The following is a 15,969-nucleotide window of genomic DNA, read 5'->3' on the forward strand; positions in this document are numbered from 1 at the left end:
TAAAGGTGTATCCCATTTTAGGAAGTTTAGCCTATATATCAAGTGTTATAGATTGTGGGACCCCTCGTACTACTATTGACATGGTATATGGCTGAGGTTGCCAGTGTCGGATGTTGTTGAGAGAAGTTTAAAGTTGCAGTTTTCCTGAACATTTGGAAACTGGATGGTCACGAATTTTTTTGCGAAGTTAGCCGACTGTGATTTATTGATGAATCCATTTTTTTGTTTTTAACATTTGCGAAATATCTTTGCGTTGCCAATACTGGAAAAGTTAGAGAAGTAAAACCTTCGAACTAAAGTACTTTGGATTGTAGTTTTGTTGTAGCAAGCTATAGACAGGCTGCAGAGGAGGATAAGCTGGTTGGAGTCAGAGTCGGAGCTCGAGATGCTATGTGCATTTGTATGCATCTTAAATGGAAGTGAACTCGTTGATGATGCTTGGTGGTTGCCACTAATCGGAGAACGAGAACTCTGGGAACTTGGTTCAGTGTATGCTGAGCATGAATGAAATTGTGGAATGAAGAAAGTGGGAGGAAACTGGAGAACTCCGAGGAAAACCAAGCACACGGTGTTTGTCCACCACAAAGTTAACTTGGCGGGAGCAGGGTTTGGACCCGATACCCCATGCATCAGAGGTGAACGCTTTACAACTGAGCCACACCGGCAATTTTATCTTCAAAGGATGTATGAAAGACTTTCCATCGTCAATTATCATATGCGGTAAAGTAACCGAACTGAAACAGTATTCAAAACTATGTGATGAGAACAGGATAAGAGTGAAAATGATTATAATGATGATCAAAAATTATACTACTTGTGAACTCCAGCCAAACTACGCTGGGGAAAACTCAATTTCTTGCAACCTGTCGCCTGTTAATGAATTAGCATCACTGTGCGCCCACATGAGTGCAATAAATAGAGTTTAGACTTGGCAGCTACGCCTCACTACACGTGCGCCAGCTGAGAAAGTATGTAAATGCACTACGTTTTACCGGCAAATCAAAGTGACTATCAACCTATGAGAAGGTTACGCCCTCTGTAACGTGAGTGATGGAAAAGAATTTATTTACAAAGTGTAAGTAGAGATCTGTGCTCTATCGAAATTTTACAATTATACGGTATAAAAGCTAACAAAAAATCAAAAAGAAAAAGAAAAATGGGCGTATGGAACTTTGATCTTTGGCATTATAATGTAAGTAAACATATATAACACACAAATTAATATAGACAGATTGATTCAATATAAATACAATACAATTAGAGAAAGTAAAAAAATGTGTAAAGAGATAACGAGGACGGAGTATGAGCGGAGGTGCGAAGCACAAGTTAACACATGTGTATTGTTAATCAGACAAATAAATGTGTCTTTTGCGTAGGGTCATCTCTATGTGATGATGGGAACCGGAGAAGCCAAACTGAGCAGAAAGTGATTACTGTGGAGGATATGATGGATGAAAAAGTGGAAGATGCTAATGAATAACATAATCAGATGTAACCTTCAGCCCCAGATTATCCCCAATTCGTGACTTTTTTTAGTTATTTGTAAACAACTGCAACAACAGTTTTCTTAATTTGTATGTTAGCAACTTTGGGTGAGATACTTGTCGGAATCCGGAGAAGATGTAGATTTCGTACTTATATGCCTAAAATACCTCCAAAATGTGGAATTAAAATTTTTATTCTTGTTGGTGAAACATTATACTCCACAACAAATATAGAAGTGTATGTGAGGACACAACCAGAAGGCCCGTTCCAGATAGATAACAAACCTGAAGAAGTAGTGAAGAGATTGTGTCAACAGATTCATGGTTCATCTTGCAAAGATACCTTTTTACAATAATCGGTTTACAAGCTGCAATTTGGTTAAATAAATGGAATGAGACAGTAAGTTAATTATTATAGGGTCAATTCGTAAAAACAAGAGAGTTGCCCCCGCGTTTGTGAATGCCAAACGAAGGAAAGACTACAGTAGTGTATTTGGTTTTCATTAGAACTGCACCATTGGTTCGTATGCATCTAAGAAAAATCTGTGTTTAGTGCTGATCTCAAGTATGCAGAATCACGTCAAATTAGACGAGTGTACCAGAGATAACAGGAAGCCAGAGATCGTCACATTTTACAACGATACTAAAGGTGGGGTCGACATAGTTGACCAGATACCTACTGAATATGACGAAGAAAGAAATACTACACGATGGCAAATAACGTGATTTTATCACTTCTAAAATGTAGAACCGACTAATGGTAATGTTATACATTCAGCAAACACAGCAAGGTTTTGGGATTGACTCTAGAAGAAGATGCTTGTGTACCTCCTCACGTAGGAAAGCGAGAGCGATGTTACATGTATAAACGCAGTAAGGGCAGATATTTTGCCAAAAGTTCTGTAAGTGGATTTGCCTAAGTCACGCAAAAATGCTTCAGAATTGAAACCTGGATATACCGCTATTAGGAGAAATCCTGGTTTACTTCTTTCTAGTTAATTAATATTTTATTTTTAGTGCCGGTATATAAGCAATAAAAATAACAATTATTGAACTTAATTTTAACTAGAAAAATATAGCCTCAATAAAAATGTACAGTTTCGCTGTCTGGTGTTTGTATTCAATATTGTAAATATAATACAAATTTAAATCCAAGTTCACATCTTATCAGACAAAAATGTTCCTGGATCCAGGAGGCAAAATGTTACCATTCATAAAAAAATTTTTCACCTTACCACTATACGGTTAAGAACAATGAACCTGACGAGGGTAAAGTGTACTGACAGAGCGTAAACCTTAGGGACAAGGAGTATGCTGATAGCGATTTGGTGTGGGGTCTAAAGTGTGGTAGTATATATTGCATGAATAAAGGGTGCTGAGTTTGGAAGCGTTTGTTGATATAGGTGATATTTACATTTTCGATATATTACTGTAATATGGACAAGTTATGCATTGGTATAGCTCCAGAGTGGGACTACGCAATCGGACAATGAAAGGTATGTGAAAACTTTTGGTTAAGTCAACAGTTTTTTTTATAGATTTTGAATAATGAAGCTATCAACATCAACAATGAAGCTATCAGCTTAAGTAAATCTGTATGTTAAATTTGGCAGTAAGAAATCTTTGTATGTACTTAGGATCGTCTATGCATAAAATACAATGTGAACGAAGAGTAAATTCCTTACCACACTCTTGGCACGTGTGTGATTTTTCTCCCGTGTGGATTAACATGTGTCTAGCCAAATGTGAACGATGAGTAAATGCCTTACCACACTCTTGGCATGTGTGAGGTTTTTCTCCCGTGTGGATTAACATGTGTCTAGCCAAATGTGAACGATGAGTAAATGCCTTACCACACTCATGGCACAAGTGAGGTTTTTCTCCAGTGTGGATTAAGATGTGTGTAGCCAAATTTGAACGTCGATAAAATGCCTTACCACACTGTTGGCATGTGTAAACTTTTTCCCCTGTGTGCATTAACATGTGTGTAGTCAAAGTCGAATGATCATTAAATGCCTCACCACACTCATGGCACACGTGAGAATTTTCTCCTGTGTGGATTAACATGTGTTTAGCCAAAGTCGAACGATGAGTAAATGCCTCAGCACATTCTTGGCATGTGTGAGGTTTTTCTCCTGTGTGGATTAACATGTGTGTAGCCAAAGTCGAACGATCATTAAATGCCTTACCACACTCATGGCACAAGTAAGGTTTTTCTCCTCTGTGGATTAACATGTGTGTAGCCAAATTTGAACGTCGAGTAAATGCCTTACCACAGTCTTGGCACGTGTGAGGTTTTCTTCTGTGTGTATTAACATGTGTGTAGCCAAAGTTGAACGTTGATTAAATGCCTTGCCACACTCTTGGCACGTGTGTAGTTTTCTTCCTGTATGAATCACCATGTGAGTAGCCAAACTTGAACATCCTCTAAATTCCTTTCCACATACTAAACAAATGTGAGATTTTTCACCTGAATGCACTAACTCACCACTAGACATAGTTGAACTTTGACTAGAGCGTTTATCACTATTTTGGGACGCATGACGCTTTTCACTTTCCTGTGTCACCATATTTTTTGTCAAACGTGATCGATGAAATCCTTTGCCAAACTGCGTCGAAGTATCAGATTCCTCATGAGAATGAGAAATGGTTTTATTTAATATAGTAAACGTTATCCTTTCTCCGTGGTAAGCAAAGATATTATCGCGCCTGTAACAAATTCAACAAACAATGAAATATAACAGGAGATAATGATTAAGTAGCAAGAAAAATGTAATCATTCGCTATATTACATGTTTTATTACATTAAATATTGTAGAAATATGAAATGGAGTACCATATCACTATTGTTTCAAAATAAATTGCTGTAGTTTGTTTCACTATATCAAACTATCATTTATATCGTGGCGGATATAAGTCTATGACCAGGTATTGTCGGCTGTCTTGACACAAATGCACAGTATGAGAATTAAATCTGTCTTATGTGTAGCTTCGTGGGGAGAAAACAACCAACTTGCGATCCAAAGGTTTAAGAACAACTCAACGTATTAATAGAAACTGTACCGAAGATAATTCACTTATCATCAGAAAAACAAGAAAGGCGTTTTGAAACCAATTAAAAAATTACATACAACTTTCCAAGCTGAGACAGAGACACAGAGTAACAAGACTAAAGACGAATCATTTACAGCGTTGTGATCATGGTTCAGTGGTCTAGGGGCTTGACCAGTAATCTCGAGGTTCTTCGACTAAATACACGTCAAGCATTTTTTTTTTTACTTTAGGAATTTTGATGGAAATAGATCGGCGATAACACACGCTTCATTACATTCAAATATTTGAATACTCGTTTGTTTCAGCACTTGAACTATCAAATTTTCAGGAGTAATACTAATAATAATAACAATTATCTCGAAGAATATTTAAAAACTAAAAACTTATTATCGCTCAGGTCGTACCATTACAAGCAGAAACGTGATATTAGGCAGAAAAAAAAATTTGGTTTTTTGTAATGTTGCCCATCAAAAGACGAATTTCTCATCTCGATTCTAAAACAAACCAAACAAAATCTGGATGAAAAATTTTAATTCGAGACGGGACAAGGTTAACTCACACTATAGTCATGCTTTGGAGATGAGAATCGAGACGAGACCAAAACTATCGTATCTCATCTGATCTTGATTCTAGAAATAGTGTATGCCACTCCTTAAGCAACAATTGCTCTGTAGACTGAATCTTATACATCATTTTGATAAGATTTCAGAGCTCAATGAATTATGGCCTGTGTATATATTTTTGTACCAAAGCTTTTTTAATTAAATCTGCAAACTTCACAAGTTAGTTTATTACAAGCTTTAGTTTTCAATTATATTCAGTTCTTTTTTTTACAGTTTTTTTCCTGAAAACGTACAGTAGAATATATTCTACACGAAATATTAGCAGAAATCTTTCGTTTAAATTTGAGTAGCTGTAGAGGTGTCTCATGATGGTACGGAACCCCATTCCCGAAACCCCTTCGACATCTTCTTTAGCTTAGCCAGCATAACCATTACTAAAAGCAACTGTAATTACGGCTCTTCTGAGTTCAGAATCGCTACTTTCTACACCAAAATTACCTGGAAACTTTCCGTTATAACATTTAACTTTCCTTTATAACATTTAGCTAGTTGTAGGGAAACTTTCCGTTATAACATTTAGCTAGTTGTAGGAACGTATCGAGAGGGTATGTGCTGTTGGTCCTGACACTTCTCTCCAATCCCGACTATTTTGTAACATATGGCTTACGCTACGGGTTATTTTACAGGCTTTAATACAATGTGTCCTCATACGGAATTTGTTACCTATACTTATTACTGAATTATTATTATTATTACTGAATATTTGAGACCTCAATATTACGTCACACTGCCGTAGCAAAACTTGGATAAATGCAATAAACAAGTGACAAATGTTGGGAAAAAGACGAAAATCAATGTGAAGGTTACGATTATATTTACAAGAATCTAACAACTACCAAAAAACACGATTTCAACCACATGGCGACCGTTTTCAGGATTAAATTATAGCAATCTTCCTACAACTGCTTTTACAATACCATTAGTTATACAGATAACGTGTTAAGTTTGGATCTGATTAGCCTAGTGTCGACAGTCAATTTCTATCAGATCCTCGGCGAACAAAATTAATTAAAAATAAAGCAGAGTGATAGATAAAAACAAGAACTGAGTAATGTAGATTTTTCATGTAAGTAAATATGTTTTGACCTTGAGAGCAACAGAGAGATTAATGTAGCTCATAAAAATTTTTCTTGTTGATTTTTAATTCTATGTAGATGTGAGTGGATAGCAAACAACTGATTGAGTATACACACATACATACATGTTTTACACTATGCACCTTCATGTGCATTTATGAATAAGAGTAAATGTTTTAATACTAATACACAATAACACACTGAGCAAGGCTATGTGATAATATGTAAAAAGAAAACAGTATCACGTGACAGTTTCAACACAATAACTGTGCAAACAAAGAGAGACCATATAGAGAATGTTTCGAAAAGCAGGAATTAGGACGTACAAATGAAGAGGAAGCAGAATAATTGAACTAGTCAGAAGAAAAAAGAGAAAAGCAATAGCGAACAAAGATCAAGGGGGAGTAATATATAGAGTAGGATGCGAGGAGTGTAACAAAATTTACATAAGAGAAACAAAAAAAATGCAAAAAAAGGATTAAGCAGCACCAGGATGTTGTAAGATTGAAAATGGACAACAATGCGATATACAAGCATCAGAAAGAAAAAACCACAGGATAGGGTGGGAAGAAGCAGAGGTTATAAAGATAGAGAACAGGACTTTGGTGAGAAAATGGAAGGAAGCCAGAGATTATGAAAGCAGGACGCAAGGTGATGAACTGGAATGCAAGATTCTCGATAAATAAGGAGTGAGAGAAGATTCTGCTTAAAGAAAAGATTAAAAGGAAGAAGAAAGAAAGAGAAACAAAATAACAAGGTAAACAAGGATAATTAGAGGAAAGGACGCATCCAGCGGAAAAAAGTAAATCTTTAATATAACACGTGTGCAGCTAAAAAGTGAAAGTGAAAGCCAGACAAGTGTTACTTTTTAAAGAAGGGGCGGAACCTAATTAAAATTGATCTCCGGACAGTATATATAAGTGATGACAAACTCCCAGCAACCAGGAGTGGAAGTCTGATGAAGACACAGTTATTGTGTAGAAACTGTCACGTGATTCTGTTTTTCAAATATTATCACATGGCCTTGCTGAGTGTGTTATTGTGTATTAGTACAAAATGGAATCAAAGCCTGATAGAATAGTTATAGAAAATATTTTATATATGGTACTGGTTTACATCTGTGTTAGTTTTATATTGAAGCACTTCGCAAAGTGAAACCTGAGATGTAAACACAAGGATTGGTTGTTAATGGTCGTAATATAAAAATTCTTAGTGTTTCATGTTTTATGTGCATGTTTCTTATTTTCGTATTAAACTCAGACATTTAGTTTTTTGTACTTTGAATTAGTTGCTCGTAACTCATATCAATATGGAGGCTAGTGTTTTAGAACAATTTCAAGCAATGTTGACAGAGGAATTAGAGAAACAATTAGAAACCATTACTCAAAAATGGTAATGAATATTGGATGCCTAGGACAAAAAATACATGAATCAGTAGGTGAACTTCAAAAGCCTCTAACAGAAACGATCGGGGAGCGTAGGAAAGAGCGAATTGAATGTCAAAGCAGACAGCTTACGTAATAATATCAAAGTAGCCAATAACTCCTTAACTGAAGTACTCTCTGAATTAGTTAACGCGGTCAATCTTCTTGATTCAGTAACTGCTGAGTTTAAAAATAGTGTAGCGGAATGAAAGAAAGGTCTCACTCTGTTCTATGAATACATGCGAACGGCACAGGTTGAGTGTAGGCAAACCAACAAAATAAAAGTGTGCAAGGCGGAAAAGAAACCGTCTTGAATTCGAGCCAGCCCAAGTTGTGAAAGATATGTGCCAAATAAACCAGAAAGTCGATTACAGTCAGGAAAAGGAAGTATGCAGTGTAGAGATAGCAAAAAAGAACAATCGTTACGCGTACCTGTAACAAATTGTTTCTAATTTAATTGTTTTGCCGGCAAGGGATACCGATGTTTCACACATGATAAGCGGTAGCGTTCAGGTTGCGCGTATCCGCCCTCTCGAAAAAGCCAGGGAAGGCTTGAGAGTTGAATTGATGATTTTGTGTGATAACGAAGTTACAGTGTTGTCGGTTTTGTGTCGCAGGCAAATGGTTTTGCGCGAATTAACAAATTCAAATATGTCTTTGTAACAGTGTATGTCTAACGTAAGTTGCATTTGAGTGCTGCAAATCCATCCCGACTTTATCAGCTTTGAGTATTGTAGAAGGAAACGACTTCAAATTCACAATAGACCCGCCAAGCGAATTCTGCTTTACGTAGTGAAGGTCTCGTACATAATATATCGGTCGGAAATGTTTACCGTAAACAAGCGTAGAAGTAACACTTCCAATAAAGCACACGCAGTCGAAAGTATATTTCCGTTATAGAACCGAAATGTAACACCAAAGTTAAGAAGAAAAATAAGATGGCCAATGATACCCAGTTGAGTTTTCGTAATACATTATTAAGGTAAACTCGATTTCGAGGAGCATAATCAGAAGAATCAAAATGAGAAGACGTGATCATATCAGTACATCAGATGCAACAATTATTAATTTTCAGTTGCCGAAATATTTGAATTTTCAAGCTAGTACTTCAATATTGCGAAATTGTAAAAAGCGAAAGTTTAAGTGTAGTGTTACACAAAATGTAGACATGTTGATTGCTCATTATGAAAACAATGTGCGTCGACCTCCACGTACAGCGTATTCTCAGCACGCACAACCACACGTTAGGCGTGCAGAAGGAAATAAGTTGAGAATAAAAGGAAAGTTCCTTGGTAAGCGTAATTCGGAACGCACTAAACTCGGTCAAAGACGAACTACATGCAAATTAAAGTCGAGCTGTAGGCGAGGTTATTTCGAATCAAACATGAGGAAGAAGTATACATCGACTCCGAAGAGCACTAAAAAGCTTAAGCGAAAACACGTACGAACATTGTATAATAAACTACATGGCAAAATATAGTAATAGTAAGCGCAAACCTGAAAAGAAATTTATGGCAGGTATCGTAATGCAGCGTAAATCCAAACGTCGCAAAGGAAGGCGTGTCATTACGTGGAAGTTCAGTAAATACGCTGTAAAAAGGAGAAAAGTTCCGAAATTAAACAAACTAACTGGAAAAGTACACGTAACCGTGCTAAATTACATCTTGCAAGCGTAACCGGCACAGATGGAAAATTAAAATCTTAGCACAAAAAAAAACCGTGAACTTCACCCCAACTCGGGTTAAACCCCAAAAGAGATGAGAAATCAGAAATACCGAATTTGAACTTTTAAACTTTTAGATTATGAAAAAAGGATTATTGTTTATTTATTTGATTATTTCCCCGAATTTAGAAGGTTACTTTTCAGAATCAAAGTGTGTGCCCACCGCCACTGACGCACCAGTCCAAGAAACCATCAATATCGCCTAACAAGCAGGTACGTTTACTTAGATGTCATGTTTTATGGTTTCCTTACAGCATTTGGAGATGAAAGATGAATGTGGATGGGAGAGACAGCATTGGAAATTTTAAACAGGTAATTGATTCAGAACGCGATTTCCGACTTTGAAATTGTAATAATACCGCACCACTTTTGAAAAGTATGGCTATCCCGTTTTGGATGCGGACTTTCAGTATCGAATTCTTATTAGGATGTTTAAGTTTTGTATTTTATTTTAGGTCTTTCCAGTTTTGGGAACCATACTTCATAATAAAATTTTGTTATCAAATTTTGCTTGAGTTTTTAATCATTCTCCTTTATGTTTATATTAATATTAACTGTCCCCATACAATCAAGCATTTAGAGACTTGTTAGGCAATTAGATAAAATTACGAACATAATTAGAGAAGTACTAGTAATAACTACAATTAATCATAAAGTTAAAATTTTGGGTAATTAAAAAATGTGCTCTTCAGATAGTGAACTTTTTCATCTGATGTTGTGATTGTATAATGAGAAAATATGCAAAATTTGTAATGTAAGATCAAGTCGCCGTCAAAATACTGTAAGTTAAACACAATTTAGTATAATATTGAAAGTAATTGACAATAACCTTGAATTTGATAAAGTTGCTCGTTGTTCGATATATATATGCAGTCTACTATGAAAAGTCAATGTGCATTCAATGTGACTAATATTACCTGAAGTTAATTGACTTCAGAGAAAGCGATATTATAAGTTAAGAAGAGTTGAAGGTTAAAATATAGTTCATCCCCTAGGGACATCCCTACTTTCGTTATAAAATTAAAGTGATGAAACCAGTCGGACGCCTGGTTGGGACCCAGCTAATATGCAGATTCGGCAATTGACTAAAATTTCAAAATTTTGTTCTAATTTTTAATGTTTGGCATAATTAGAGAAAAGTAAAATAGTAATAAAATTGATGTTCGGATTTTAGATTTTGATATAATAATTAGTTTTGATTTGGATTTATAGAAAATAATTAAAGTTTTGATTTGCATTTGGAGAAAGTAAATTAAATGTTATTCTTTTTGATATTTGAAAATAACTCTTGTATTCTTGTGCCGGGAATCATAAACCGATCTCGAGAAAAAGAAAAAGGGAAGCCCGTTTACGATTCCACGTTACCATTTACTACGATAAACACCAGATACTATGATGTATCGATAGTACGGAGTGCTTACGTCAGTTAGGCAGTATATGGTAAAATTATGGTTTATGTTATGAGAACAAATTAAGATTGCTACGTACGAGTAGGCCCTGAACAACAATAATGTTTAATGAGCAAGTTAATATTACTGTTATCTTGTGTTTCACTATTGTGACAAATGCTCTTGGATGTGACTTTATTCTCGATAAAGATAAGTGCAATTGCTAGTAAGCCACACATAAGTATAAGCTAGCGCTCTTTAAAAGGTTACATTTGTAAACGTACCAATTTTGTAGGTACGAGCGGGCCTGAAGTAATACTAATGATTAAAAAATTGATGATTTGAAATGTGAGGCTGTTGCATTAAATCCCCTTCCAGGGTGTATTTCTTGTCGTCCTCTTCATTACATTTATTTTCTTAAAATGCCTCCTCAAGGCCTGAATGTTAACAGCCCAATTAGGGTTCGGAAATTAACCCTGAATTGTCATGACTTGAATACCGAAGGCATGCAACTAGGGTGGTATGTAAGGTCTTAGGGTAGAAGCGATTCATTCGAATCCTCAGGGACCTTGCAAGCTTCAACTGTAAGAGATTGTCAGCACCGTTTGTTTTAGGATCCAATTCATTAATCTGTATTTTTAATGAATGACTTACAACCTGTGTTGTCAAATAATTACGCACAGAATGGCGCTCCGTAGGGCTTAACCAACGTTTTACTAATTTATTTGTATTAAAATGTTCAAACGGTTATTAGTTACGTTGTATAATGCAAGTTACAATGTATAATATAACGAAACTGACTTAACATTGACGGAAATTCTTTTAAAATTTGGCGGTCCTTACAGTGACTGTTTTCCACGCCACTACAACAACAAAGGCTCCCTCTAATTAGAACTGATGCTGACCCCAACATTAACACAAAAATAAAGTTACATGTTCTATCGTAGAGGGTAGTTGAAACTTCGTGTATACAGTTCATGGTTTTACCGACGGAGGACTGTGAAACTCTCTTCATATTTTGGCGAAGTAATGCCCGATGTGCAAAGTAACCCCTTGTCAAGGTAGCTAGTAACCACTGTAAGCGAAATGAAGTATCAAAATTTAGTGTGGCAAATCATAACACGGAACTATGAAAATGTTTGGGAATGAAGGGATCCATATAATTAAGAAGTTACGTCCCTAATGTATTGTGTTACTTTGGAACACAAATATACAAGCAAGAACACATTCAACACGTAAGACGTGTAAGTCATCCTAAATACAGAATTTTGCGCTATCCTTGTTTACCCACATTCTGCGTAATGCCCTAATCTGCACAGCAATCTTATTTTTACCGGCCATCTAGCACATGCTGATTAGCGTTGTTTTAACAATAATTCATAAATAATGTACGTACATCAAGCCCCTAAAGTGATCCCATATTGAAAAATGTAGGTCCATACCCTAAAAAAAATTTGCTAAGAATGTAAAAAGTTGACTTTCTTGAAAAAATGAGTGCAGCTATGAAATGAACTGTTGTATGGACCACTACAAATAATGAACATCCATTGTTGGTTAAAATGTTCTTTATCTTGTATTTTACTTGTCTTTCGAAGCCCGACGGAAAAATCAAGCTAGACCCATTTGACCTAAATCAAAATAAAATCACAAACGTCCATAGTTTATGTTCGAATATAATACATTACAGGTTTACATTTGTAAAATTTTAGGATAATTACCATTCTCATTATTTGTTATTTTACATAAGTCTCCATATAAATAAAACAATATCGTCGAGCACCCATATTTTAAGTATGTGAAACAATTAGTACGAAATGTGTAACCAATAATAAAGAAATAATTATTTTATCAACATATGAACTACATAAGAATTGTATGGATCGTATCAATTTTTTATTACTTTTATTTGGTATACAGCTTGTCTACGTATGCCATGTCATTTCCAAATTGTAGGCTACTAACTTACGTTCATGATATCTCCCATACCTAAATATTTCTCGTGAAGTATTGCTTTTAACCAACAAAATTTCCGAAACCATGTAACCGTATTATCAATCTGAAGCAATTAGTTAATGAAAAATTGAACATTACCTTTGTGGCCGAACTGAATTTAAACTTTTTGTTATTAATTGTTGGGAGTCATTAGAATACGACGCGCAAGTCTCCTGAACCACAATCTTTATTAGCGTTTCTATATTACTTTCAAATTCAGGATCTTCTTCTAGTGCTAATTCTGGTTTCACCCTATCAACGTTTCGTTTCACATCCAAGGAGCACATAGCTGTATCCTTGCCCGCTGATACCTCTCCTTCCGTTGTAGATAATATTAACTCTTTGTTGTCATTCATTAGTTCGTATGTCCACCCTCTCCCTTCGAGCGGATCATCACTAGGTAAGTCATAAGCAATTTCTTCTTTGCATATCAATTCCAACTTAACAGACGCCTTACCAGCCATTGTGAATTGAAATATAATAAGAATTTAACACTGTTCTTATACTCCCCTTATATTTTACGTTGCCAGTGTTAATGAAATGATTTACAAGTACGTTCACAAAAGCAACTTTATATTTCCACTCTTCTTCTTCTTCCTCTTATTCTTCTTCATCAACCACAATTCCTCTCTCGGCTATTGATTGTTTGCTTGTAGTAAGCATTACAAAAGTTTGCTTAGTATCATTATCACTGTATTGAACAAGAATATCGGCAATTTAGAAAGGTAATTAAACATGTAAAATGTAAAGATTAGAATAGCTGAAAAATGATAACGGAACGAGGGTCATTGTGCAACTAGCTAGTACGCGTCGAGACATGCTCCCGCTTTATTGCGAGAATTTTAGTGGTAATATTATTCTAAGAAGAACTTACTCTACACTATTTTATCTGTGAATTATGTAGTGGTAAGAAGAACATCGAAAATGTACTTTCGTAGTGATAGAAACTGAGATATGAATAATTTGTGAAACGTAAACAAAACTTGTATTTGTGTTTCCACTAGAAGTATTATTTTAGTATTTAAATGCGAGGTAGCCATCTGGAGTAAAAGAAATGTAGAATCCAGTCTCCAATGGATAAAAGTGTAAAGCTGTGCCAAAACAATAATAGCTGTGTAGATTTCATTTTATTAGTTCGTAGTGGATTCTCAGAATTTTGAAAAATATATTACAATAAATTGGCGGCCATTTGCAATCTCATAGCTGCAATCTCTATGAAAGTCAGCGTTGCCAGCTTACCCTGTTTTAAATTTACGGTTTACGCTGAAATTATGGTTTCAGAAAAATCGCATTGATGTTGAAAATTATAGCTTCTTTGTGTTAGAATTTTGTTTATGTTATACAATGGAGGGTTCATTTTGTATTAATTGTGAAAAACTGCAAAGAGAACTGAATGCAAAACTAGAAGAAATTCTATCGAAACAATTAATAATAGACATATTATCTAAAGACATTCTGCAAAATAATGGACAGATCGCTCAAAACGAAAATACAAGTGCATTCTGGAGTGAAATTGTAAAACGCAATATTAATGTACACCCCAACTCGCAAGAAAGCAGCACTCTTGAACAGGTGAAAAGAAACAATGTCCCTAATTCAGTGCATAATAGTGTCAACCAACCAATAGCTAAAAACTCATCGAAATTTGTTGGAAATGTTCGGCAGAGGAAAAACAATGTAAATGTAATATACAACAGTAAATACGAAACGCAGTTATTGGAGGACAAAGAAAAGGCCGAAACAAATAAAAGTAAACCGCGATACAATCTGAAGTCGCAAACTATGCGTAATGTAAAAACCACACAATATCAACAGGTAGGTTCACCAGAAGGCATTAGAACTCAGAATAGATTTGTAGTGCTTGAAGGTGAAATGGTCAAAGAACATTTTAAAAGTAGTACGTCGCAGGACAGGAAAAGTATTCCGAAATTCTTTGAAGATGGTGAAACCCATAACAAGCTGAGAACAAAATTAGACGTAAATGTGACTCGACAAAACAACAGAAGAAATAGGAATGCTGAAGGGAGTAATAGACAGGAAAGTGACCTGAAGAAAGTAGTTATATTATCAGATAGCCAAGGTCGTGGGTTAGGTACACTTATGAGCAACAAACTAAACAAGGTAAGAACAGTTAACTTTGTTAAGCCAGGAGCTCGATCTGAGCAAGTGTTGAAGGACTGCGTACAAGAAACAGAAAAACTCACAAAAGAGGATTATGTGTTAATAATCACTGGAACTAATGATGTATCTAAAAACGAAGCAAATAGTGTAATAGCTGCTTATGAAAGTGTATTAAGTAAATTAGGTAATACCAATGTTCTGGCTTGTACAGTCCCTAACCGGTAGGACTTAATTGATAAATCTTGTGTCAATTTAGAAGTGAGGAAAACCAATCAGGAAATTATGTAACAAGTATACTAATGTACATATTGTCGATCTTGCGTCTCTCGACCGAACACACCATACTCAGCATGGTCTACATTTAAACCGCAGAGGTAAGCTTTTCATTGTAGACAAGGTAAATCAATTAATAAGTAATAAGTCCAGTGCAAAATCATATAGTATAGTACAGTACAGAAATGGGCAAACAAAATCTTTAGCCTGCAAACAGGTTACTAATAATACAAAGGTAACGTCTAAATGTACAGTTGTAAAAGATGCCTCTAGAGCTTTGAACACATTTCAGTTCTCCAACGTAAGTTTTAGTTTAGCTATGGGGAATGGATTGCTTGAAATGCACAGTGAGGATAGCCAAATGTTGTTTGTAGCAAAAGAGATGCTTCACAATTTGGGGCGTACATCAGTGACACTAGTAAATCTTAATAGTGAAAAGACAGTACATAACCAAACATGTAACTTTAAAAAAAGGAGTACAGATACATTTACTGAGAGTTCGCAATCCATGGCTTTCTTTAATGGTAACGCAGAAGGCAATGAAAACGTTTCGGAACACAACAAAAGAAACGCAAAAGTTATCCTCCCAATTTCTCAATGCATGACACCACAAAAGATACATACACATTCAACAATAGGCGCCCCAAGTAGTAGTACGCGTGTGACCAATCGACAAAGGCGATTACCCGAAAAACTCAGGAATAATGATTTTTTTTTTGCGACGAGACAATAATATCACTTCTAAAGTAGTTAATGGGGAAAATGTATCTAAGTTTGATGACAATCTAAGCATCAAAGAGATAACAAATGC

General features: G+C 35.5%; 1 protein-coding gene across 1 annotated transcript; it reads right to left on the bottom strand.

The window, feature by feature from the left end:
• Nucleotides 1-2,582: 2,582 nt before the first annotated feature.
• Nucleotides 2,583-13,619, bottom strand: LOC145675984 (uncharacterized). The gene is made up of 2 exons (XM_081746813.1): nt 12,864-13,619; nt 2,583-4,193 (listed from the first exon to the last, which is right to left on the bottom strand). The coding sequence occupies exons 1-2, from the start codon at nt 13,226-13,228 to the stop codon at nt 3,713-3,715; spliced, it is 846 nt and encodes a 281-aa protein (XP_081602939.1). The 5' UTR covers nt 13,229-13,619; the 3' UTR covers nt 2,583-3,712.
• Between the last annotated feature and the right edge of the window lie 2,350 nt (nt 13,620-15,969).

This window comes from Thermobia domestica, chromosome 18, assembly GCF_964235325.1.
Source record: "Thermobia domestica chromosome 18, izTheDome1.hap1.1, whole genome shotgun sequence".
Classification (NCBI taxonomy): domain Eukaryota; kingdom Metazoa; phylum Arthropoda; class Insecta; order Zygentoma; family Lepismatidae; genus Thermobia; species Thermobia domestica.